Source organism: Watersipora subatra, chromosome 9, assembly GCF_963576615.1.
Source record: "Watersipora subatra chromosome 9, tzWatSuba1.1, whole genome shotgun sequence".
NCBI lineage: Eukaryota > Metazoa > Bryozoa > Gymnolaemata > Cheilostomatida > Watersiporidae > Watersipora > Watersipora subatra.
Window position 1 is genome coordinate 25,996,743 of NC_088716.1, and position 24,819 is coordinate 26,021,561.

The 24,819-nt window shown below is 35.7% G+C and overlaps 1 protein-coding gene across 1 annotated transcript in view; it reads right to left on the bottom strand.

Moving 5' to 3' along the window:
- Positions 1–24,819, bottom strand: part of LOC137404649 (solute carrier family 12 member 9-like) — a 102,341-nt gene that overhangs the window by 17,874 nt on the left and 59,648 nt on the right. The window contains exons 10-16 of the mRNA XM_068090873.1: positions 22,634–22,737; positions 19,271–19,405; positions 18,272–18,421; positions 6,660–6,784; positions 3,957–4,173; positions 3,017–3,124; positions 452–563 (exon numbers count right to left, since the gene is read on the bottom strand). Coding sequence (XP_067946974.1) covers positions 452–563; positions 3,017–3,124; positions 3,957–4,173; positions 6,660–6,784; positions 18,272–18,421; positions 19,271–19,405; positions 22,634–22,737 — 951 coding nt within the window. The remainder of the gene's footprint in view (positions 1–451; positions 564–3,016; positions 3,125–3,956; positions 4,174–6,659; positions 6,785–18,271; positions 18,422–19,270; positions 19,406–22,633; positions 22,738–24,819) is intronic.

Below are 24,819 nucleotides of genomic sequence, written 5' to 3' on the forward strand. Positions count from 1 at the left end.
TTCTACATATTTGGCACCTACTACACAACAGAGTAAGACACGGCGAGTCTTGATACCAAATAACTGTAATGTGAATTTTGTTACAAGTCAACCTTTAACTAATTTGTTTACAGATTAGGGCAATTGTATGATTAAATCAGTTTCTACTTGCGAAATGGCGTCTGGAACGAATCAATTTCGTAAAAAGAGGTTCCATTGTGGCTCATCACGACAGTAATACTATTGGTAACTTGCAGATGGAGAAGGTTTGTGCCTTCCAAGTGACCAACTTTTTCTATCTGATCATAATATTGAAAAGCATCACCGGTGTGGCGGGCTAATTGTTATTAGTATACGAGCAAGTCAAACTTACCGATCATGAGCAGTTAGGAGTGAACTACCGTCAAGAGCAGCCTACAGTCATAAGCAGTTAGGAGTGAACTACAGTCATGAGCAAGTAGGAGTGACTTACCTCGGTGTTGAAGCTGCCACAAAAATAGTCAGCACCACATAGACAATAAAAGTAAAGAAAACGGCCATCAGTGTTCCTTTAGGTATAGACTTGCTGGGGTTCTTGAGTTCCCCTGTAAACCACAATAATATGTGCCCCAACTGCTTTCCATTCACAGCAGACCACACAAGATGGCCTCCATGATGACCTTCACTATTTGCTAAAGATTTTCACGAGATTAAGAGGGCTTTAACAGGTTTTAAATGGTCATGAAGGTGAAAAAAATAAGTTTTTTTCAGTTACAGTTTTACACTTTTTTCAGGGTGATTTCGCATTGAATGTGAGGCTCTTGTATTCCAATAATACATCATTCAGAATTGTACAAAAAACTTCAATAGTCTCTGCCTTGACTTAAGCATATGAGGTACATAAAAAGAGAGTAAGTTGGGTCGATTGGAAGTTGATAAGAGCTATACATCAATAAAAGGCTAAAGGCCTTTACACACAAAAGCTTGAAGGCTATGATAACTCCATACAATTGCATTATTAAATTCATCTGCTGACTATCAATGGAGTGCTGGGTCAGTGCCGGATCAGCCATATAAAAGACAACTTCATTTTGAAGAATACACTTAAGACTAAACCAATTTTTATTGCGTACCCCTTATTCAAAAATGATATTTTAATGATTTCATGTATCAACAATTCTTGTTAGAATTAATATAGCATCACAGGGCATCTAGTTATCTCAACGATTCAATTTTTATTCTTAATCTACTCGCTGTTGTCTATAAAAAAACATGGTAAATATTAATGACTAAAAGTGGAGGCAATAATTTCTTCAGAAGTTAAGAGGGAAAACTGTAAAATTATTCATTTACAATTCCACAAATATTTCAAGAACACAAAATAATACATTCTGTGAAGACAATAATAATAATAACCGTTAACATACAGTGATCCCTCCCTACTTCACGGCTCACCTTCCATAGTTTCACTACTTCCTAGTGGAAAATGTTTTGTGAAAAAACATAAAACCAATTAAAAAAACATTAAAAAAGTAAAACATGTTAATATACATGTAATACATTTATAAACGTGCGACTGCCTTCTCACAACGAACCCAGTTAATCACAAGTATAAATATTCAGACCAAATTCAGACGACCATATTCTCTGGTCTAAAATACTAGGATTGAAGTTAAATATAACCTGAAAGTCAATCAAGATAATTTCAGTTTACTTACTTATTATATAGGAAATAAATACAATATGTTTAGAAAGCTGTTCAAGTGTTCTGGTGCTAAAATTTTGGCTCGTACATATACTTTAAAACATTAGTTCCTTCTTCGCAAATTTTCACTTATCGCGGGGGACACTGGTTCCCATTAACAGTGGAAAGTGAGAGACTACTGTAATACTGAAATCCAAACGCCACACATCAACAGGCATCAGAAGCCATTAATAGATGTGTGAACCACAAAATCTTAACAGAACAGTTTTGACTGAATTGAAAATATTTGCACTTGCACTATGGCACAAAGGAGAGGTACATGAATGACTGGAAGAATATTTGGCTAGGGATGCATAGTTTACGAACAGATAACTACACATCTAAAAAACTATTTAAAGGTTGACTCGCAACAAAATTCACATTGCAGTTATTTGGTATCATAAGATTCACCATGTCTTACTCTGTTGTGTTGTAGGTGCAAAATATGTAGAAATGTGATTACAAGCTCTTAAATGTTCAAAAACGAACAGTTAATCGCCGCCACACGAGACCGCCGTAGATTAGAATCTCTTTCCAAAACGGCTCAAGTGGGACGTACTTGAACAAGATGGCTTCTGTTTAGGCAAAATATTTTCACAAATATACTTCAAACATTCAATAAAACCATGTCTATTGTTCTTACGCATCTATTTCATCTCATTTTCATCTCATCTCGCATCTCTTTTCATTTCATTGTAATGCTGTCAATTTGAGCACTGATATCTCAAAACCTACAGTAAAAATTCGTTCAATTTTTAACCCTAGCTTGAAGGAGTGCATACCATCCTCTGGTGAACATGACGGGTCTGTAGGTCACTTGTGATACTAGAAAAATGCTGTATAAATTATTCGCGCTGTTTGGCAGGAAGTATGGGTCACATGACCAGATTACGACTACACGATTAGAGCAAGCCGAAACAAAACTGTAAACTAGCGGGCATCTATATTTGGTAAGGGCTCTTCGGTAAAACCCGAAGTGTTTGTCATAAACTAGTGCTTCGAGAAGTTTTATATTGAGCCTTTTATTGGCCTTTCAATTCACGTGAGAACATCAAGTGTCAAAACAATAACCAAATGGATTGACTATGTCAGAGAAATAAACTGATTCTGATCTACGGCAGTTTCGTGATGGCGGCGATCAACTGTTCATTTTTGAGCTTTTAAGAGCTTGTAATCACATTTCCACATATTTTGCACCTACAACACAGCAGCGTAAGACATGGTGAAGCTTTTGATACCAAATAACTGTAATGTGAATTTTGTTGCAAGTCAACCTTTAAATATATAAAAAACTTCAAGTCCGTAGCCACTCACCAGACATGTTAGCTCCATTCATGATTCCAGTTACACCAGAGAAGAGAACAGCAAAGACAATGAAAAAGTTGAGGTCATTAGCTGTAGTATAATCCGTCGTATAGTGCGCTGTCAATTAAATGTATACTCTATACTGTACTGTCTAACAACCACCTGCACAGAATGTCATATGCAATACTGTAATGTCTAATAAGCACCCGCACAAAATGCTATATGCAAATGCTGCACTGTCTAACAAGTTCCTGCACAGAATATCATATGCAATAGTGTACTGTCTAACAAGCACCTGCACAGAATGTCATATGCAAATACTATACTGTTTAAAAAGCACCTGCACACTATGTCATATGCAATACTGTCATGTCTAACAAGCACCTGCACAGAATGTCATATGCAATACTGTACTGTTTAAAAAGCACCTGCACAAAATTTCATATGCAAACACATTTCGAAAACAATTATATACCAAATACAACTATTCCTTAACAAAAAATGGTTTTGTGTTAAGATACGACATTAAATTTTGTTATATAACAACTTAATTACATTTTGTGGCACAGTGCAAATAAAGGTAAATTTGCCTTACTTGACCTGCATTTGCTGCAGACCAACCCAGTCTATATACCGGGCTGTCTTCATCTGTCTAGATGAAGACAAAACGATTGTGTTTTAATATAAACACATGAAAATCCATATATATAAATCTTAATTTATATATAACTGGGCATTCATCTAGCATAATATAAATTTTAATACACAAAGTATTTGAGTGTTTTAATTATGATTGAGTTTGTTGATTTTAATCTTGAAACATTTTGACAGTCGATCACCTCAAACATCAAAAACGATTACAAAGAATAAAAAGTACCGGTACTTTCTGATAAAATCTACTAAAATTTTATTTAAGTTTATCTTTAACACTAAAAGAGCTCGTACATACCAAGGAGGTTATCATTGAGTGTATCTAGACTCAGTCCTGTGTAGTTATATGTGAGATAGAAGGGGGGAGTGGAATTAGATGAGTTACTTCTCAGTTTATCACCACATGTGTGGTTGACGCCTTTGTAGGCAATTTCATTGGCACACGGTATGTTCACCTCTCTAGATGAAACAGCGATAACACTGACTAGCACCGAGAGAATACATATCGTCACCACCTACAAGAAAGCAAACAGTTTGAAAGGACCACAGGGGTAGACAACTTACAAACTCGTTGATAAATCAGCTGTTCCTACATGTACATGTTACATGGTCAAGCAACGATAACGCGAAGGAGAATGAATTTCTTTGCAAGCAATGGTAAGTTATGTGCCCTTGTATATTCGTCATTTTTGGTTGGCTCTAAAACACGACTGAGTTCTGCGGAGATGCTGTGCGACTCCATTCTTACGAGGCTATGCTAAACTGCAGACCGTAAAACGGTAATGTTTTCCCTTTGAAACCGGTAGCAAAATTGGAGTTGCGATGCCTTTAACAGGGATTCAGTAATCAGACAACTTCTCTTAACTTGCTAACAAAATCAACTTCATTACGAAAACAGCATCTAATCGTTCAGGCTTCTTACCGAATGAGGTTGTAAAAGGTTTTAATGAGACTGGTTAAAATTATATTAAAACCGAAGCGGGAAACTAATAGGTGATAAAACTTTGGTGATAAAAAATTGAAATTCAGTACAATAGATAAAAATGCATACTAAAGCTTAGCTTTGTTTGTGTTTAGTAAATTAAACTTATTTAAAGTGAATTCAAAGTTATGTTAAATACATACCTCTATCTTGAAGGTAAGCACTACACAGCACATTGCAACAATACATTTTAATGCAGATCATAACCAATAAATACACTAAACACAATAAAGTTACTGTAAGTAACTATAGTTACTAAGGTTAACATACTATTTTATTACTAATTTTTAATATGTACAGTACGTATATAAAATGTTGACGATTTTTACCATGGGATGTTTGCATTATACAATTACTATGGTCTCTATACCTCTACATACAATTTTTTACCATACGATGCCAACACTGGAACAGATCAAAATCGTATCCTGAGGGTACACTGTATATATAAATCTCAGTGTTTGTCTTTTGTTTGCTGTTTGTCCGTGTGTCCAATTATAGCGACTAAAATCTACCACAGAAAAGTTCACTTCACTTCTCATCGATAGATCTCAGAAGCTCTAGGTCTGAAGATCGACAATCTAAACGACTACAGTATGATCTACAGTACGAGCATTCAAGTGACTGTAGCAATGTAATGAATGTGATAACATTCATTACATTCGGTAAAATACTCAGGCTTAAAGCGCTTGGGATTAGTAACTAGCACAGTTGATCGTTACGTAACGTAAGGTAACAATTATTAAGCTGGTTTCAAACATGGCTATTATTTTAGTAAAGATTTAGACCACTAGCTTACGAGGTAAGTTACTCAAAATCTTATTCGTCTTCGGTAATTATTTTATTACCTGCGCAACACCGGCCATTCAGCTAGTCTTTGCTATAACAAGAGACGTGTCTGTCCGTTTGTCTGTCCGAAGCCAGGATTAGAGTTTGGGATAAAAGATCACATCATGAGGAATTCGAACTCATGACATTGAGCATGGTACATCGACACTCTACAGGAGCGAACACACTAGGTGATATGTAGCGTAATATAGTGCCGCGTGGTGCCAATCTGCACTGAGCAAGTTTATGCTGAACGATAATGCTCGACTTGCTCAATCAGAGTTCTAAAGGACGTGAGGTGAATTTCGATTAGCTGTTTTTCCTCAGATTGCTCTGGCTGGCTGTTTACGTCAATGTCTAGAAGGCGCCTTATTTACTCATATCTATTTATTAACAACTTTGAAGAAACTGGTGATACAGAATGTTATCGGCTGCTTGCGAGCGTGCCCGCATCACCGGTCTCTGGTGAATCACGCAAGGGAGTTTGGGCACACGCCAGAAAGTGCAGTGATATCTCCATACTCCTCATGTCGCCCGTGATAAAATCGCCCCTATGCGTTTACCCTTAGGACCTGAACCAACCAACCGCCTTTCAGATTCTCTGAATAATCATGTAGATACGGTAGTTATTCTTTGTGCTTCGTCGGCATACCTGATGATCTCTCACAGTGCAATGGACTGACCAGGATAACAGTAAGCGTAAATCTTATTGGGAAATTAAATACAGAGATCGGACCTTAGGAGTCCGTCAAATAACCTAAACATTGCAGAATTCCATACTGTCGGGGTCAGAAAGATCATATGTAACCAAATTTAATAAATTACAATTGATCCACACGATGAACCAAAGGAAATTCATAGATGACAAAGTTTGTCTATTGCATCTTAACCTCGTTGTAAACCTATCAAGGTCGTTTATCATTATTAAGTTACAATACCAGAAACTAATCTATTCATATTTAGTAATCACCATTTCTTTATTAGTTTTCAAATAAAAATGGTTTTAAACTACAAATTATCATAGCAAACCAATATGACTGACCACAGTAGCAATTAAAACAGAGTCTTCAATAAAATACAAAGTTTCCTTTTTATATCTTCATCTTTTTTCCAAAGAAAATTTTCAAAAATTACTATGCTTGATTCGACACATTCCACTCAGAGTCATGACAAAACCGAGGTTAGTCTCACCGCAAGAATGACTGAAGAGGTCTTTGCGAACATCTGGGCTCCTATCATGCAGACGGCGAGGCAGATGATCAGTACGATAGTGCCATACGCGTAGACATACCAGCGGCCAATCGGCAACGGCTGACCTGCAACACGAGTCACTAGATAAGAGGGTTTGTTTAACACATGCCCATATCCAGTGGTCAATTTACATGCTTTAAAAGAGTGGGGAGAATTACATTTCAGTGTTGAAAGCATGAAAAAAACAGGCAAAAGGACAGGAACACTGTAAAATTTAAACTCTAACAGTGATGCACCACTAGCTATGGACTATGAATCAAACAAACACATGTGGAATGATCCGGAACTGTTGGGAAATTTTACTGTTGTTACGTGGAGCTCTCAGTACCATGTCTCTGGAGCTTATCAGAGGAGAAAATAATTCTGAGTCGGTATTGGCGCGCTTCAGAACATAGAAACACTATGTTTCCATGAATCGCATCATGCAAATATGGAATTGAGCGAAAGTTGCATTACCGTGCGAATTAAGTGTTTCTATAGATATTCACATGATGCGGATTGACTCCGACTCGTTGATAGAAAAGAGGTATGAAATTGTACGCTATAAGTTAATAATTAGCGACATGAAACTTGATTGAAACTTGAAACTTGCTTGAAACTTTGAGCACCGACCTTAAAAGTTGACTTGCAACAAAATTTACATTAAAGTTATTTGGTATCAAAAGATTCACCATGTCTTACTCTGTTGTGTTGTAGGCGCCAAATATGTGGAAATGTGATTACTAGCTCTTAAAAGCTCAAAAATGAACAGTTAATCACAGCCATCACGAAACTGCCGAAGATTAGAGTCATAGCGACTATTAGCTGCAGTGCCGCTGACATTTGCTGTTGTTTCAAATCAGAATCAAAGGGATGAGTTTAGCAGTTGTAATAATACTCGGACTAACTTATTGCGACAAACACAAGCTAAAACAACAACCCGCATAGCCCCGTGTTACATTAGAAATGCCTCTATGCCATATAAAATAATACAGCTGTTACAGGCCAACCTGACGGCTGGTTCACACAGTATCACGGGTCTCCTCTCAGATTACCTCCTAATACTTTAAGCGAGTCAATTATTTTTATACGTCGAGAGCATTTTTGTTTTTTAAGCCTTCAACAAATATGTGCGTATTTTAGCCAGTTACAAGAAAACTTATGCTTCAATTGACAATATATAGACAACATATTGTCAATATATTGTCAATATATTGTCAATATATTTTCAATATATTTGGTAAATTTCTATAAGAGACTCTGTTCAGCAACATGGTGGTAGCATATTGTTAAACTAAACATGGCCCTACAAGAACGTTGAACTTCTTAACAATTGGGTGCAATTGCATAACTATAACAGTGCTTCACATTTGTTATCAATTTATGCAAGCATGTCAGTGATTGTAATTTCTATAGGACATGTATATCTGTTTAAAATCAAGATGGTGGCTTTTTCAAAACGCGAAGCCCATTTAATGGACAACTCAACCTAAAAAAAATAAACAGCAGAATCATAGATGATAGTGAACAATGGTATATATTCATGCTGTGAAATCTGCGAAAATGATTATATTATGTTTTTTCAGAGATCAGTGTGTAAAACAGCAAAACACATCCGTAATAAACCTTAAAACCCAAAGATTCTCAGACTATAGGTTTGGGCAAGCATTCACAACTCCAAAAATATTAATATAGTTATATATTAATATTTTTGAAATTATAAATATTAATATAGTTATATTAATATAATTTTTAGTAATTATTATTAATTAGTATTAATATTGCACGGTTAGAAGAAACTTAATTTTGAAATTCAAACTTTCAGCTACTAATGGACCCTTGTTCATGATGCGCTCTCAAACCATTCATCCAGCCGCGCTACCTGTATTTATTAAAACTGCTCACAGAGCCTTGGATGAGCCAGCTACCTCATACTGACCTGTTTCAACAACAAAACAGAGCTCGGGTGACAGCTGACTCAACTGATAGCAGCGCTGGCATTGCTCTAGGGCTACTATCAGCATATTAATGTCAGATAAGAAAGGATTGGTATAGAGACAACCCTAGGATAAGGAAGTATACGCACATGTAATGGGATTGATCAGGGGGCACATAAAGTTTAAGTAATAGTACTAAGGGCAGATCAACGTTATGAACAGATGTTTCATACTAAAAGAGCTCACAACTGTGTATGTAATTAGAACCTTTTTGTGATTCCAAGAATCAAACATCATTCTATGCATGAGAATGTGCACAACATCAAAATATTATCTCATTTTAAGGGGCACTCGCATCAAATTAAAGAAAAATTTCATCCGAAAGTATAGATATTTTTTATCGTTTGAGATTTTTTTTTTGTCTCAGGTGACATGACAGCTAGAATGTGTCAAGACTGAAATTGACAAAAACCTGATCGCAGATAAAACGCTTGGAAGAAAAACAATTCCCCAAAAATGACATCAATAGTCACACTTCTTGTTTGAAAACAGTATGAAAAAATTATCTAAGCTGTCTTAATCTTTTTAGATGTTTTATACAAAACAGGATTGATCAGCTTTTGTATGGTCATAAAAGGGATTGCAGAAACAGGCTTTATAATATCTCGTCTTAAGCTGTGAGCTAGCTTATGTAAGAAATATAGCCTATGACGAGAGCGCTTGGTTCACTGTGTTTCCCTTCCTACAAAAAATGTTTAAATGATTCCTTTCGATGACCTTCACCTATATAGACTTTGAGAAACAACAAGCAGGTACAGTAGTGCTTTTTTCTAGTTTAAATATGAAATGCTCATAGAATAATCTATATATGTATATATCTCGAATATTTGTATTTTTGTTTGTCTATCTGCGTTTCCGTTACAGAGATAAAGTTTTAGGAATGAAAAGTCCACAGTGTACTAGATTTGAACTCACAAGATCTAGTTCTGCAGACTGGCATTTATCCAACACACTACTCTGTTCAACTGGCTATACTATGGAATAACTTATACACATACTTGCTACACGTGCCAATATTTCATAGCTTCACGCTCAACACTACAGCTAGCATTATACGTGAAGCCATACCAGAAGAAAATTGCGTACCCACATGTGAAGAATAATGTTTAAACTCACCTTGCCAACAAGACTATTGCAATTAGAAAAGATCTGTAGCGGGCACTGCAGCTGGTACAGTATTAATTACACAAAAATAAACACAGTACACAGAGATAAACACAGTACACAGAGATAAACACAGTACACAGAGATAAGCACAGTACACAGAGATAAGCACAGTACACAGAGATAAACACAGTACACAGAGATAAACACAGTACACAGAGATAAACACAGTACACAGAGATAAACACAGTACACAGAGATAAACACAGTACACAGAGATAAACACAGTACACAGAGATAAACACAGTACACAGAGATAAACACAGTACACAGAGATAAACACAGTACACAGAGATAAACACAGTACACAGAGATAAACACAGTACACAGAGATAAACACAGTACACAGAGATAAACACAGTACACAGAGATAAACACAGTACACAGAGATATACACAGTACACAGAGATAAACACAGTACACAGAGATAAACACAGTACACAGAGATAAACACAGTACACAGAGATAAACACAGTACACAGAGATAAACACAGTACACAGAGATAAACACAGTACACAGAGATAAACACAGTACACAGAGATAAACACAGTACACAGAGATAAACACAGTACACAGAGATATACACAGTACACAGAGATAAACACAGTACACAGAGATATACACAGTACACAGAGATAAACACAGTACACAGAGATAAACACAGTACACAGAGATAAACACAGTACACAGAGATAAACACAGTACACAGAGATAAACACAGTACACAGAGATAAACACAGTACACAGAGATAAACACAGTACACAGAGATAAACACAGTACACAGAGATAAGCACAGTACACAGAGATAAACACAGTACACAGAGATAAACACAGTACACAGAGATAAACACAGTACACAGAGATAAACACAGTACACAGAGATAAACACAGTACACAGAGATAAACACAGTACACAGAGATAAGCACAGTACACAGAGATAAACACAGTACACAGAGATAAACACAGTACACAGAGATAAACACAGTACACAGAGATAAACACAGTACACAGAGATAAACACAGTACACAGAGATAAACACAGTACACAGAGATAAACACAGTACACAGAGATAAACAAAACATTTTCAGTTAAAATGGTACATGTTGTTTAAGTTGGTTAAAAAATCACTTTTCTGAGAAAAAACTTTATTTATTACCCATGCAATGCCGGGCATTCACCTAGTAGCACACCATTTCCGATTGCTCAAACCTCTCACATTTGAATTACATTATAAATACATCCGTTGAAAAACAGTAAAATGTATACAAATTTGTTTTGTCAAAAAGGCAAACATGGGCAAAATGTTGAAACGGCAGTCATTATGTCGTCTGCAATCTATCGGGGCAATTGGAGTGGCTCATAGATACCGTTCATTAAATATACTTAGAGTTGAAAGCATGAATGTATTTATGTCTTAGCTTTCACGAACCAACTGTTTTAACACGACACTCCTATTTGCACAACCTTAAATAATGTGTTCCTTAGGTTAACTACATGAAGTTAAGTTCGGTTGCTATGATGATATCGCTGTTACAAAGGCTGCCTAGTCGATGACCGATATCAGCTGATAGCAACTGACTCTCACGAGGGCCTGTTTGAACAGTATGTGATTAGTGTCAACATCTAAATGTACATATCACTAGGAATACCTTGTACAGTTACAGAGAAGAGTCAAGCACCTCATCTAGATAGAGGAGGTTAAATACAATGTCATTGAACTATTATGCAAGGACTGATCCAGCTGCAGACAGATTTATCCAATAAGCATCTAGAGCTATGGTGATATGGTGATTTAATTGTTAGATGGCGATTTTCAAGGTACACGATTTGAAAATCGCCATCATTTAAAGAGATATCCATCGTTGTTTTTTTACGTCATCCCTTGTTTGCACATGCGCTCGTCCACGAAAAAGCCGCCATCTTTGTAGAAAACGATCGACATTCTCTTGAATAATAGTATTTTTCGATGTTGTTTTGATACTAAAATAAAAAATTTGCAAACAAAAGCATTGTTTGCAATAATTAATTGCAGAAGCTTCGTGTTTTTAACGATAAAAGTTGTCTATAAAGATGGCAGACAACGATAGAATGACGTCATGAAAAAACGAAGGATAGTCAATCATATAAATGACATAATTGTGTAATGGTGATTTATCTCACACTTGCAGAAGTCCAGAGTGAGCCGTACTGGAACTAAAACACACGGGCCTTTTAGTGCTATAATAAACTCATTCCATGTCCTTCCACGTACATAAGCACATTTATTCACGAAATAAATGTTTTTAATGATCACAAAAACAAAACAGTTTCTTTTCCAAGTTGAAATATTCAAAAAATGTGAACAAAAAGTCACTAGTTTTTACATGACTATATGAATGCCTGGTGTTGATAGGGTAATAAAAAACCAACTTATAAACAGTGGAAGGTAAGTTGGCTAAGTTGACTAATTAGCCAATAGCTAAACTAGCTAGTTTGCGTAATCTAAAGCCTGGTTCCCATATACGTCGCAAAGCACCCGCGATAGCACCGCAGGCTATTAGCGATAAAATGGGAACCTACGCGCCGGTTACCGCCGAGGACCGCCGGTAGTTGCCGGCGGCATCGCAATAGTTTACCGCTGTTCAAATTTCGCAAAGACCGCAGGCAAAACCTTGCCGAAATGCACTGTACGGGTGAAGGTCACCATTATAGAAACGGCATGGCAACTGAAAACTTTATTTGATTGCGCGATTATGTTTAGCGATGCAGCTTATATGTGAACATATCCCGCCGAGCCTAACGTCGCAAACGTTTTTTTGCCCAAGTTACCGCCGGAGTCTCGCAATCGATATGGGAACCAGGCTTTGGCTAGTAACTCAAGCTTGCGTATATTGCTAAACTTACTATCTGGGTTATTATACGCATTGCGACTCTGCATTACACACAACGTCACTATCCATTACACGCAACGTCACTAAAGCTTGCTCTCACAGCTCTTATTAGTAAGCTTAGAAATATGGGTACTAGCTTACTAAAAAATTAGCCAATGACAACGGGACTTGTATATTGCCTGCCACTGTTTGTAAGCTGTTTTAATACCCATGCAATGCCAAGCATTCAGCAAATCTTCACTATAATAAGAGCGGTGTCCATCCGTCTGTCCGTCTGTCCAAAGCCATGCTAGGAGCATTAGAAAGAAAAGATTGCCTCACACGTGAATCAAACCCGCGTGCCAAATTCAAAGTCAAGCATGCTCCCACCACACCACTCAGTCAGATTGCACCAAATGGGAATCAAATCCGGATATTTGGTTTCCCAGCCAAACACCCTACCATCCACACCACTCGACCATCTTTAAGAATATTTATGCGCATAGTTATTACACATGAGACTCTATGCATCTACACAAACAATCGGTTCAAAATACTTGATACATGGTGTGAGTTTGATAGTAAATTAATATGCATACTTGGCAAATATTTTCCTCGCTTTCCCACCTTAAGGGTAATTAAAAAAGTGATGGTTATAAAATTTCTATCTTACCTCCAGGTGGTTTCAGGCTATGCATCTTGAGAGGAAACAGTATTATTCATTATCATACTAGTTATTATTCATACTATATCATATTATTCAGAATATTAAAAAGAAATTGTATCAAACAGAAAGCCTCCTTTACATTGGTTGCTCTTTATAAACAAAAAATTGACCAAAAATCTATGGGAACATGGCCTAAAACACCTATGCTAGGCTTGCTTACCCTCAACCCAATCTGACCATTAGAAATCAAGATAACATGTCGATGTCCAAGGCAAACAAGACTCTGGAGACGTCTCCATTTAAGTCAGACGTATATACAACTCTACTGAAAGGCTAAGATGTCACACCAAAAGCACACTCGGGGCGACTAAACAAGTGTAACAAAACAGAAGTACGAGGTTTGCAGCAGGACGCTCTGTGAGGTACACTGAAGGCGTCGGAGAAGAAAAAATCTTTTTTTTTGAAATTGAAAAATAAACTTTCATTATGGCATGACCAGAGATCTCCTAGCCGCCACAACCCTGGGAGCAGGTTGTAAAAATGGTAAAACAGTTATGCCTGCCACAGGAAAAACTAAAGCAGCTCATTTTAATCAATCTATTGCATGAGTATGGTATGATGCAGTTGAACTTTCTACCTTGTCTTTTGTTTGATCTTCTCCTAATCAGACAGTCAATAGTGGAAAATCAGTACAGTAATCTCTCGCGAATTGGCGGTACGTCTTGTACGGCTTCAGTGCTTCAGAGTAAAAATAATAAATACCGTATTCATTGGAAAGCTTAAAAACTAAATATTAAAAGGAAAAAATGAAACACATCTCTCTCATACTCTGGCTCAGTGAGAACTTTCGCAAGCATCATTGCGCCAGCAGACATAGTGCGCTATTTTTCTATTACATCTTATGAAATGTGCGAAGTTCTTCACATCTTTTAACCACCTTTGAAATTGTCTAGCGAACCTGATAAAAGGAGGAAAAATTCTTACTTCGCGGTTTTATTATTTTCCATTTCACGGATTTTTATTTATCCTGAGAGGGAGAGGGCGCCAGCCCTGATTAACCTCGAAAAGTGAGAGGTTACTGTATAACTCAATGGATCGAACAAAGAACTCCATAAATTAGGTCAAGTGGCCTGACTACTGCAATGTATTTACACTAAGCGCCTGACTAGAACAAGGTCAAAAAGTCAAGGTGTAGTGAGGCCTCTTTACAAGTACTGCATTCAAGGTTTTAATATTGACAAGAACAATTATGAGGAGGTTTGTTTTCTCTCGGTAAAGCTTTTTGATTGTTAAGTTGATATAACATTAATAACTAAAAACACACAAACTCAGTAAATTTTAATTCCAACTTTATATAAACGAAAATATGCCAATTGCAATAGTCATTCAAAAAAGGGTTTCAACAAAGTGAGGTCGAGATAACTTAAAATATGTTAATTTTGGAAGCTGAATAAAACGGTCACTGGTAATAGCGGATATGTGATGAACATTTGATTTGTTTCGATACTAAGTGCTTTAGGAAAAAATAACTTTGACTGCTTTGCACCAAGGAGGTGGGGAGCTGAGACATGCGTAAGTTCACAAACATACCAGAAAGTTTGAAAATGATAGGCAAAACTATGGCTAAAACTTATGAAAAAAGGAGAAAACTCCATATTAAACTGTCACATTGTTCGATTATTCACACAGCTAAAACACCCTGCGTATACTTTCTAGTGCTCGCATTACACGGTGAATATTTCAAAACAAGGCATGCAAAGGTTACACAAAAAATACGAATATTGTCACTATCTGTGGGCCAGAAATTTTTACATTATTTTAATTGAGATGGAGCCGGGAGTGATATATATAGGCAGAACGCTAGAGTCTGCAACAGGCTTGTAATGATGCTCTAGAAAATCTAGTGGTGGCTAAGGATCAGCTTAATCTCTTCTCCTTGACATTTATACATAAAACCTCTATTATAACACCTGTAAATCAATGTATATACATTTGTATTTGTTTGGTTTACATTTGAAATAATCCATCGTTTTTTTTTACGTCCTCAAGTCGTTTGCACATGCGCTCATTCACGAAAAAGCCGCCATATTTGTAGAGAACGATCGTTTTCTTTTATTTACTAGTACTTTTTGGTGTTGTTTTGATACTATAATAAAAAAAATTTCAAAAAAAAGCATTGTTTTCAAAAATTCATTGAAAAAGCTTCGTGTTTTTAATGATGAAATTGTCTATAAAGATGGCCGACAACGATAAAATGACGTCACAAAAAAACGAAGGAAAGTCTCCGATTTTATTTGAACCATTCCTGACTGACTCTGTTTTTATAAATCGAACTTACTTTTTCGTTGAATTTCGGCTTTCATTTCAAACTTCGCTCACTGATATTTGGTAAAAAATAGGGCAGCTTGTATAACTATCAGCTATAACCACTCCCAGAACTGACAATAATTCTACGGCCCTTTAGCTTTTACAAATACATAATACACATTATATAAGCCAGTCTCCCACCTTTTTGCAGTAGTCTTACATAACAGGCAGATCAGTGCTACAAATTGCAAAGTAATATGTCTACAGGTCATTATTCATGTTAGCTGATATAATAGGCATGGTGATATGGCGTGGAGCCATCTTTCATAGTCATGCATTTGCATTTCCATGATTATGACTCATCTCTGTTACATGGAAGGCTTAAGTGGGCGGCCATTAGCCATTCCCGACTGATTCAACATTTGACTCTTTAGCTGTCAAATAGTCGATCCTTCTGCTATCGATCCTTCTGCTACCATATCAGATTAAATTAGACTTTTACGGCTTTAGAAAGGATTTTGTTTTAGTTACTACTTCAAACTAAAGTCTATCTGGCAGTTTCCTAACATATTGATAAATTCTATAGAATTCTAGTTTTATAGAACCTCACATCGGACACGCTACTTTTATCACCACTTTCTGTCTAAGCTTTCAAAATACCAGTATCCACTGCAAGAGTTGTTATTCTTTCAAAGAAATAATTACCAGCAGATTTCTCCACAGTTAACAAACTATATAGGTCAAAAGAGATCAGAATTCTTCTGGATTGTCATGCCAAAACCAAACCAAGTACATGAGCTAATACACTGTCAAACAATCTCCATGCGCAAGTTAACTTCGTTTGGTAGGTCACCGTCATCCAATCACAATATTTGTGAATCTTTCTGTAGGTTACTCGTATTCACTAATCAACAGTAATTGGTTAAAATGATTTTTTGGTTTTTAAATTATTAAATTAAATTAATTATATTAATTAAATTATTATTAATTAAAAATTATGTTTAAGTAATCTTCAATTTTATGAGAAATAAACCCAAATGAATGAACGCAACACATTGTATGTAACATGCAGTCATTAATAAAACATATTTGCAATTCTGTGAGTGGATAAATGCCTCATTCCAAATATCTAATATAGCTTTAGTATAAATAGCTGACAAAGACAAAGCTGGCTTGAGGTGGTTTTATAGCATATGTATCATATCATGTCTGTTGGAACTAAAGCTAATCTGCGAGCAATTTTCAGCTTCAAATGGGGTGTAATTAGGTTTGAAGATCTCAGCATTAAATCCGGAGTCAAAAGCATTTAAGGATTGTGATTGTTACGTATAATTGTTACTCATTCATGAAAGCATTCTTCAGATGATCTGTTCTTTAATAAATAAAACTGATTCGGAGTACCAAGTTTTCCATATTTTTATGGGAGATAAAGAATGATACAACGGCACAAGCTTATAAACACAGATATTCGTGGAATGTTCAACGAGCTCTATTAAATAAAACCTACTCTAAAGTCAACATGGCGAATTAAATATTGACAAAAATAAGTAAAGAGGTTCATCTTCTTTCGTTCAGCTTAAATCTATAGAAATGAAGTAAATTATTATTTTTATTTGCCGACCAAATATCAACTAGAATAGAAAAAGTGGCAGATGTAAATAGCTATGATAAAAACCCATTTTTTAATAAATTGAGGCAAGTCTATCAGTCTGTCTGCTCAGGTGCTCAACAGAAGGAATACCAGTGAGGGGTTTACACTAACCAAATTAGATATGGATTTGAACATCCTGAGAAATTGCAAAGCTAGCAAAGCACCTGTTCATAACTGTCAGTTGCCCCGGTTCATTAGTTTGGAGTTTAATATAAACTTCGAAAATCTATTTTAGAACAACAATAGTAACCATGTAATGATAAGCATTTTTTAAGATAACTAAAAGTGAATCCAGCATTAACACAAATATTGTCACTCTATGGTACTAGTCCAATCCTGAGAGAAATAACTCCATTAGATGCAAACGCTGTTACAGGTACTGCCACAGACGCTGTTAGTTTAGCTCTAGTTTTAATGCTAGATTCCAACTTATTCTGCCTGCGATTTGAAGCTAATAATTATTTGCCGAATAGCCTGAGTGCCAAAGAAAATGATAAACGATATGAGATACACCAAGCACATGCTAGTCTCTCTTTCTTTCACTATGAACACCAAGTATTTCATATTGCAATAAATCTCTTGCTGGCAGAATTAATTTTGACCAATGAAAAACCAGTAAGCATTTCCCAAGAATTAATTTGAACTGGATGTCAAATGCAGGATGTAATAAATATACTGTTTTACTGCTCTACTGCCAAATTCTATTTTTACCCTACAAAAAGGTTCCATATTTTTACAGTCTTTTCGGTAAATGAAGATAGCCTATTTCTAAATCTTATCTTACCTCATTTCAACTTTCTGTAAAAAGTTCCCAGTCTCTGCTTTGCAACCGTTGCCCTTCTTAACCCGAATCATTTTAAATCCCCATTCATCGGTTCCCTGATACCTTAACAAAGACGTGTCTAGACAACAATATACCATACAAACTGTGTACCTTGAGTGTGGCCACCCGGTGAACCCCAAGCATCTGTCACTCCTTCTACAAAGCCCGAGACGTACACCGCGCAAGAGAAGATGTTGGCTAGAAAGAACAGTAAACCAATACTCCCACCAAACTCTGGACCCAGGGCTCTGCTGATCATATCTGATGCTGAAGTCAAGGACAGTGCCATGGATTTTTACAGTTACACCACACCTATATCAGAATGTAGCTTACATAATCATTCAAAAACATCAATTTATAGCTGTAGGGTTTACATAGTTGCAATCAGGGCAAAATAAGAATTAATTTAATATACAATTTATGGCTGTTGACTAAATTCACAATGAGTAAAAATAAGAATATTAGTTTTCCAACAAAGGGTTCCGATCTACTTCAGATGTTGCTTAGCTGACTGCCTATCCCATCCATTCAGCAATAGATATTGTTCTAATATATCCTTCTGCAGGTAAAAATAAAAAATAATGTGAAAACAATATGACTATTATCATTGGTTGTCAGTAGAAATTATTTTGAGATAAAATTTTTTGCAGGGCCATAATTGTGATAAAACTGTATTTATAGGTCTATAACAAAAATATATTTTATGGATGTGTTCGATATAACATATTTAGGCATTTAAACTATTTATTTATTAGATCATATTAAATTACTAACATACTTTCATACGTTTGTTTTTCAAAGCTTCGAGTGTAAAAGGTTTTACAGCTAATATTTTCTACTAACAGAAATAATTTTTTATTGTTCAGATAAGACTCAGCAGGCCTTTGTAATGGCAATAAAAGTTGTGGACACCTAAGGTCATTCAAGATTGCACATTAGAAACTACTAAACAGCAAGGCGCAAGCATAGAGCAGCTACTGCTTCTGTCTAATTTTACCTATTATACAAAAATAATGAGGTTTGCAAGACGGCATAGTTTCCAACAACTACACATTTTTTCAGAGCAACGAAATCTCAACTATTGTAAAGATGAAAAAATTAGAAGGATACAGTAGGCACCACCACCCTCCACCGCTCCATTGGTTGAGATTGCGCATATAGACAGCACAGTCAGTCCTAGGATCACATAGGCTAATAAAAATTGAGCAATTGCTTCAAGTAAGCCTGCTTGCCCAATCACATAACCTACAAATCGCAAACAATAAAATTCCTAAAACATCAGTGACGAGAAATTACTAGATACAGATGTGTATGTTACATTTTGGTAAATCACATTACTGTACGTTAACATGTTTGTAAGTAATCTTTACTAGTTTAATTACTTGACTACAAACTAGGATAACCTATTTTCTCATGAAAACCTCAATAAATAATATTCACAAACAAGCAAACCTACACTACAGCCTAACAGATAAATTTACATAAGTTATGTAGGGCCTAAACATATTTTATCGCATGTAAAAGTAGCCAAGCTATATAAAAAAAATCGGCTGTCGTAAAATATATGTTTAACAATGCGTTTCATCGCAGAAATTTAATTTAGACATACTCACCTAAACGTAAAAATATAGTCGTACTAAATTGAGATAAGCCTACTGGCACAAAAACACCGAAAAATGTGTTCAGCACACGAATAGATGTCGCACGAGGTTCAGCGGATTCAAAACTACGAAAACTCGCTGAGGCATCAGTACTAGAATTTGCATCTTCAGCTGATAAATCTCTGCTTAAGGTCCTGATCAACATGGGTTGATTGTCGTTTTCATTGCTGTCTTGGCAATCGTATCCATCTAATTCTGCTACAGGTAAAGTAGAAGCGGTAGAAGTTGAACTATCCGAGTAGCAACAAGCCATGGCTCGGTGATAAACAGTTTTTGTTCGTTTAAAAGTCCATTTGCCCGCAAATGTGTTTACTAAAATATTTTTTTCTTTTTAATAGGTTGATTAGAGGCGTTAAAATTAGCGTTAAATCCAGTTCCTGTTGGGCGTAGGGTTCGCTAGAGCACATTAAACGCGATGTAGTTGACCTTGGCGCTTTGGCGACCCAGCGGCATCGATATTCAATAATCAAGTAACAATAGCGTAACAAAACTAAACTGATCATATGACATCCACGTGCATTCGTACATCGCTTTACCTAGTCACGTGTTTGAAGTGTCGGTCAAACACGTGACTAGGTAAAGCGCGTCAAACAGTTATGGAAGCATTTTAGAAAATCATAATTATTTGGCCAACCAACTGAATTATATAACGAATATCTAAAGGGTAGTTGGAAACATTTAATTACTTCTGTTCTAATACAGATAGTCGTGGTTTATTGAGCTATTTAATAACCACACTTGACCTTCTGTAACAACATAACCCATAAGTCTTTCTAAAAATAAAAATATTTATTTTTGTAGGAGCTGTTTAGCGATAAATTATTTCATTTGGTTCAAAGAAATGAGCTTGAATTTTAACAATAAGTTACAAAATAAAATAGAATAACAGCTGTGCTTGGAGTTATTGAAGCATATGTAAAAAAATGATTATTTTAGTAGCTGTTTGCATTAAGTAATTTATTAATAGTTACATGTTTGTTCAAGAAAATAGCCCTTGTTATAATATACCTTGAAACTTTAAAGTACTTTGTTCGTACCAACTTTTTTTAGCACAAAAGTTCATATGATCAAGTTCATCAGTTGAACAGCTCATCAAGAGTTCTCTTTTTCAAACCAGTTTAAAGTCCAACAAGTCTGAATAATGAAGTGCTTATAATAAAAAAGGATTACATGATTTAATAAGTCAAACCCTTTAAGATAAGAGTAACAACAATAGCAACAAGTTTCTTATCTTTGCTGAGCATAGGTTGAACTAGTCATAGAGCTACCATTGTTCTTTGAATCAGATATAAGTAACTCTCTGGAACTGTATAAAGACACACCTAATTGAAAGAACCACGTTATAAACCTATGCGTGCAGCCGGTGTTTCAAAAAAAGTTTACTACTTGCTCATTGAAAAATCATTTAAAACTAAATAATTTTTAGAACTCCTAGTTTTGATCAGCGTTTCTCATTGTTATTGTAATCAGAGCCTTATCCATCTCCAAAGACAGAATGAAAGGTTTATAAAAAAAATCGCATAGTGAAAGATTTGAACTCGCATCCTTTTGGTTGTTAAGCTGACGCTCTAACGCCTGCACCAATCAACCACTTTCCAGAATAAAGAAATAATTGTATTTATAGTTATTATATCTCACCATTTTTCACGACACACTAAACTGCCTGGGTACTAGTTTGTACGATAAGCAGTGGTAAAATACCGTCAGGTAATAATACAAAGAGTTGTTTGCTCCTTTCCCATTATCAGTTTAAATAAATAAGGAACAGTTTTAATGTTGTATGTTACAGATAATGATTAACAATTGTTCATGACATTAAAGGTTGATTTGCAACAAAATTCACATTACCGTTATGTGATATGAAAAGATTCATCATGTCTTACTCTGATGTGTTGTAGGTGCGAAATATGTGGAAAGGTGATTACAAGCTCTTAAAATCTCAAAAACAAACAGAAAATCGCAGCCACACGAGACCGCCGTAGTTTGAAGTCCTTTCCAAAACGGCTCAAATGTGATGTAGTTGTGAGAGATGGTTTCTGTTTACACTTTCTTGCAACCTTATTCGTCGAAATATTTTCACAAATATACTTCACGCATTCAATAAAACTATGTCTATTGTTCTTACGCGTCTGTTTTATCGTCATCGTAATGCTGTCACTTTTAGCAGTGATATCTTATAACTTACCGTAAAAATTCGTTTAATTTTTTATCGTTAGCTTGAAGGAATACATATCATTGTCTGATAATCATGACGAGCCTGTTGGTCACTTGTGATAATCGAAAGGTGCTGCAAAAATGATTTTCGAAGTATTGGGTCACATGATCAGATTACGACTAGACAATTAGTCCAAGCCGAAATAAAACTGTAAAGTAGCGAGCATCTATATTTGATACGGCGTCTTCGGTAAAACCCGAAGTGTTTGTCATAAACTAGTACTACGATAAGTTTATATTGAGCTTTTTATTGGCCTTTCAATTCACGTGAGAACATACGTGACAAGACGATAACCAAATTTCGTGGCTACGTCATCGAAATAAAGAGATTCCAATCTCCTTTTTGTTTTTGAGCTTTTAAGAGCTTGTAGTCACATTTCCACATATTTGGCACTTACAACACAACAGAGTAAGACGTGGTGAATCTTTTGATACCGAATAGCTGTACTGTGAATTTTGTTGCAAGTCAACCTTTAACTAAACTGCTGCTTAAAGGTGATAGCAAAAGTATGAGGAACAAGTTACAAATCTTCATACTGTATTAGCTGATCTGTCATAGCAAAGCATAAAAACAAAAACACTTTAAACCCTCTTATACCTGTTCTCAGAAGTATGGTGGTGCTGAATTGCCCAAGGGCAACTGGAGCAAACACACCTCCAAACCATCCTAGGAGCTTCGTGTTTGTCAGTCTTCCATCATTTCTGCCAACAGTTATAAAACGCATCTTACAATAATATACCACTGAACTGCTCTTCTGACTATTGCAAAGATATTTTATTCAGACGTTGAAAAACTCTTTTCATACAGTAACTTGGCTAAACTAGTTGAATGATTATCGGTGATGATCGCCAGAAAAACGTGTTTCTTAGGATGACGAAGGTCACCAAAATTTGCTTTATTTTTATCCTCATCAACCTGCATCTTTAAAACTCTTTACTACAAAAGGAACCGTGTCTCTCCGTTTGTTCGAAGTGACGGTTGGAGGTTGGAAAGATTAATACTGCATGTTAACACAGTGTGCGGTTTATGCATAAAAACATAATTCTGTTAGGTTTCAACTTAAAGGCATTTCACAAACGCAATCATCCTTGCTGTGGGAAAAATTATCAAAGCAAATTTGAAGGCCAAAATAACTCTTTTATAGGTTTTCAGTTTATGGCTTGATTGCCAATTATAAAAAGATTTAGCAAATACTAAAACGTCGCTCAAGATTTCCTTTCTTTTCGATCAGATAGCCTGAAGTTTGGTGAACAAGAGGCGGGTTTTCAGGTAGCAGACGGAGTTTTGAAACCAAATATTTTAGGAACCTGGTGGAAGGCACAGAGCATAAGCGTGTGAAGTTAAAATGAAATCAGTGAAAATATGTGAAAGCGCAGAGCGTTCATATAGACTAACAGACAGCTACAATGATAAATGGGGATTTATTAATATAGGTTCTCTCATATCAAACGGCTACAAAATGGAAAATAGGGAAATAGCCAGATTTTCTATTCCAACTTACTTATGCATGCCAAAAATTTAAAAATTAATAAAAATATAATTATAAAAAGTCATAAATTTAATTTATTTTAAAATTATCTAAATTAAGAATTAATTTTCAAATTAAAATTAAATGAAAAATTGTATCAATTTAAAATTTAATTAATTTAAAATTTTATAATTTTTAAAAAATTCTCAATGTTGCATTACTAAGCCAAACAAACTCTTGTAATATTTAGTTTTCTCTCAGCATGTTGAAATTGAAAAGAGTCAATATGAAACATTATCTTTTATCTCACGATGAGTCATGTTGTCCTCTGGCTCAGTTAGTTAGTGACTGATTATAGAGAGATAGTAGATGATTCATCAACCAGTAGTAATAAACATGTTTATTCTTGACAAACAGCTACAACTCACGTCAGTCTTTGTATCCATGCCATCATGAGGGATAAAACATCCTATACGCTTTAATGATGGCACAAAATAAACCATAGTGTGATATTATTAGCAAATGAGCCCTACGACATGCTCACCGATGTTATCACAGTCATTTATGGAGTTTATCTATAGTTAGCGTCAACTGACCGAAGCCGTGGGTATGTAACAACTAATACGTGACCTAGCTTGTGTCCAGATAGATGTGACAAGCAACAGATAATAATTTAGTTGCAACTCCTAAACCACAGCTTTCCCAGTTATAGCTGGCAAGACGTAGCAGGCTGTTACTATTCAGATACAGCTGACATTATGTGACAGAGATTCAGTCTGCCAGTCTGTCAATCAATGCTGTCTGACAAAATGATGGCAGACTATGACCTTGCGGTATCATGACTGACAGGCTATGACCTTAAGGCATTGTGACTAACAGACTATGACCTTGAGGCATTGTGACTAACAAACTATGACCTTCAGGCATCGGTTTTTGACATGACTGACAGATTATGACCTTGAGACTTTGTGACTGACCTTATGACTACCAGACTATGACCTTGAGGTCACATTGTGACCAAAATTATGACAGGCTATGAATGTGGGTCTACCACGAGTTTGGTATAAAAAACTGAACGATTAAATCTGTATGACATCGTTCTTATCTTACTAAAAGCTATGAGCACTTGAGGCTACGTTCAAGTTCAGTAATTCTAGTGTTTTGCACACTTCACTTATTTTCTTTCAAAATGTAATTAAATTTTCTTCCAAATTGGAATGTTATTAGAATACGTACAATAAAATAGCTACAGTTGCCTTTACGCACCACAATAACTGCTTTGCTGCAGATGACATCTGGTGACAATTTTAGATAA